Source organism: Salvelinus sp. IW2-2015, linkage group LG8, assembly GCF_002910315.2.
Source record: "Salvelinus sp. IW2-2015 linkage group LG8, ASM291031v2, whole genome shotgun sequence".
In the NCBI taxonomy this organism is placed as follows: Eukaryota; Metazoa; Chordata; class Actinopteri; order Salmoniformes; family Salmonidae; genus Salvelinus; species Salvelinus sp. IW2-2015.
The window spans coordinates 42640417-42643890 of record NC_036848.1 but is presented as its reverse complement, the minus strand read 5'-3'; the positions used below and the strand labels follow the sequence as shown (position 1 = coordinate 42643890).

At 46.8% G+C, this 3474-nt stretch overlaps 1 protein-coding gene across 1 annotated transcript in view; it reads right to left on the bottom strand.

Annotated features, from left to right (window-relative positions):
- sdk2b (sidekick cell adhesion molecule 2b) overlaps positions 1-3474 on the bottom strand; it is a 152956-nt gene that overhangs the window by 92508 nt on the left and 56974 nt on the right. Inside the window, exon 6 of the mRNA XM_070445038.1 lies at positions 3373-3376. Within this exon, the coding sequence (XP_070301139.1) occupies positions 3373-3376 (4 nt within the window). The remainder of the gene's footprint in view (positions 1-3372; positions 3377-3474) is intronic.

The following is a 3474-nucleotide window of genomic DNA, read 5'->3' as shown; positions in this document are numbered from 1 at the left end:
GTGCCTGACTCCTCTTCTCCTCCTCGTGCCTGACTCCTCTTCTCCTCCTCGTGCCTGACTCCTCTTCTCCTCCTCGCGCCTGACTCCTCTACTCCTCCTCGTGCCTGACTCCTCTTCTCCTCCTCGTGCCTGACTCACCTTCCAATCTGGCAAACGGTGCGGTGCAATTCCGGGTAAATGTGTTTACTGAAGGAGACTCTGATTATACAGCACATTAAGTCTCGGGAATAACACAACAAATCACAGCCCCCAAATGGAAAAGGCCCTTTCAATTGCATCTCATTCAATGAGAGAAGAGTAATTGCTATTAGAGCTAAATAAGTACTTTTTCTCCCCTCGGCCTCACCCAGCCCTGGCACACTGCATTCCAATGAGCCCGGCCGGGACCCAGTCAGTCTGAACCAAACTAGTGCAGAGCAGATCGGCCGGAATTCGAGACACCAAACCTGTTCAGGACAGTGGTGATCAATCAAACATAGAGAAGCAGATTGGAGACAAAGAAGGCAGTTTGGGTTTTACATTTTTGAACAGATGACTGCTCTTTTCAGTTAAGGGCAATATTTCTGTTGTTGAAGCTAAACATGATCACTATGAAGAGTACATAGAACTCTTTCTCTGCGACAAGGACGCTAACAGTCTGAGAGGACAGAGCAGACTAGGTGGATGCCAAAAAGAACAGCTGCATAGGCAGGGCGGGCGGCAGAGAGATAACAGTCGCAGGCCCACTATGAGACATTGCCTTTGTCAAGGGAAACTGGAGGCAGGGGAGCCGAAATGGGGAAATTCTCTGAGCCACCATGGATCTTGTTTACTTTACATATCCATAGTGATAGATACTGTATGTTCATTTCCCTGTTCGTTCCAGGGAGACCAGTCCAATGTGCCTTTGAAAGTTGAGAAAAACGTAACTAAGATACGCGTAACCAAGGCTACACTTTCACACATAACTAAACCCGCCTCCATGTCCTTGGAATCCAAAGCCCTCACCGACTCCCCTCCCATCCACCCTGCTATGGGGGGACTCAGGCAGGCATCGAGAACCCCCAACTAGGTCCAACGTGACGCACACGCACACGCAACACTCCTAACTCCCAGCTCCAACCTGCCTGACTACCTGGCTGATTACAGTGTGATGGAAGTCATCTCTGAACAGCATCAATGTGCCAGAGCAGAACGTAAAGGAGAAGGAGTGATACCCCCCAGGGTCAATTGTGTTCAATTTTAGAAGATGTTATATTGCTTTGTTATTCTGGAAATATCCTTTCTATAGTAGTAGAGGAGAGAGGAGAGGAAAGAGAAAGGTGGTGAGAAGAAATGCTGCAAATGACACGTATGGCACCTCAACTAGAAGACGTGAGAGAGAGAGAGACTTGAATAAAGCCTTTTACTATTTTGAATTTGAGAGAAAACCTGAGCGAAAGGGACAGAGAAACATGTTGTCCCCCACAAATAATGCAGAGCCCCCCTTGGGCCAATTGAGATATCGTGTGTGACTAACACATTTCAGTTATCGTGTGTGACCACAGATGATCCATTATATTGACCAGATTCTCAAGTGGCCGCTCTAACAATGAAAATAAACGTCTTCTCAAATGGAAGGCAGCCTGGGTACCTGTCTCTTTAGCTTGTCCACTCKCTGTACTCCATGTCATGTGCCAAAGACTCTTTGGCAACAACAAGGAGTGGCAAGGATTATTAGCTAAAGAGACTGGTACCCAGGCTAGTCGGCAGGAGGCAAGATCAGGTGGGACCATTCTAGCCAATGAGAGGGCAGATACGCGTGTGAACAAATAACACAACTCCGATATAAAGTGTTTTTTCTCAAAGTTGCCGGGATGTCACGTATCCTACTTATATCAGTACACTAATAATAACCTATACACTACAAAACTTCTATTCGATCAAATAAGCCACACGTAGCAAATAAGCCATTACAGGTTTTGTTAACCAAATTCAACACTCTCTCATTGACCTCCATTTCGGGCCCAGTTTTCCCTCTAGCTTCACCTCTTCCTCTCTGGTGTGACTCACACATTCAGTTAATTACTATAGCTCCCGCCTTGGGCCAATCAGTGTCATTTTGAAAATGCCGGTTCTCTATGGCAAGACACATCATTCAACCAAGTTGAGTCCAAATCGGGCCAGTGCTGTCTGAGATATCGCGTGTAACTAACGTACTAACAGACGGACGCAGACCGATCCACAGTCCCCTGCCCGATTTCATTGTGGGGAACAACAAAAATCAATGCCCTCATTTAGATTCTCTGTGCCTGTCTCTCCCGTGGTGGCTGTTGCTCTCCTCTCTCTCCAAACACACCTGTGCCCCAGAGGCTAGAGTGAACTTTATACAGACCAGTAATGAGTATATAACTTCTCTGCTGCAGTGAGAGGACAGGCTGCACAGGCTATTGGTGACAACAAGCAGAGAAACCATACAGTGAGAGACTTAACCTTCAACAAGGTTAATTTTTGTTTCTGCTCATTCAATCTCTCTATTTCTTTTAAAATGTAACTAGGCAAGTCCATTAAGAACACATTCTTATTTACAATGACAGCCGAGCAACAGTGGGTTAGCTGCCTTGTTCAGGGGCAGAACAACAGATTTTTACCTTGTCAGCTCGGGGATTCGATCTTGCAACCTTTCAGTTAGTGGCCCAATGCTCTAAACACTAGGCTACCTGCCGCCCTTCTCTCTCCCTTTCTCTCTCCCCCCTCTCTCTTTCTACTAAGGCTTTGAAGCCACTACATAGTGGATGCCTGTGGCGCTATTCAAATTCAATTAAAGAATTGTTTTTAAAAAAGACCACCATGTTATCGCCAGTGCTTATTTGCACATATTAACCTTGGCAGCTGGTTTGTGTGGAATTCGAAAGTTAGGATCTAGAGAGCGGGAGGCAAGGACAAGGGTGTTAGAAGGACACACGGTGGGTGGCCCTGTGGCTGGCGAGAGAGGGAGAGATGACAGGGGGGGGCAGAGAGTGAGAGGGGGAGAGTCTGGCTAACACCAGCTCAGAGAGTCACGTGGGTCGTGCGTCAGCCAGGCTAACTTTCCGATGGGAACCATATGAAAAGCGAAAGATTTCAATGTAGTGTTTTGATTAGTCTTTTGAAACATCATGTTTTGTATACAATGAGGTACCAACCTCTTTACCCACCCCACAGCAGGAAGGAGACACACCAGACTCATTAGTCATCCTCTAACTCTTTCCCCACCCTTTTCCAACTTTCCTCCAACCAATTCTCGTCTATTCTGTCTCTCTCCTTCCTTCACCCTCTCTCTCTCCTTGTCTCATTGTCATTCAGGGACGGGTGATGATTACTGATGATGAGTATCAGATAAGGAAGCCGCAGTCTAACCTAAGGGAAGGTCACCTCCCTGATGAATACACAGACACATGATGAGGGAGGGGTGTGTCACCTTTATCACACATACATGCTGTGTCCCCTCACACACACACACATACACACACGCAC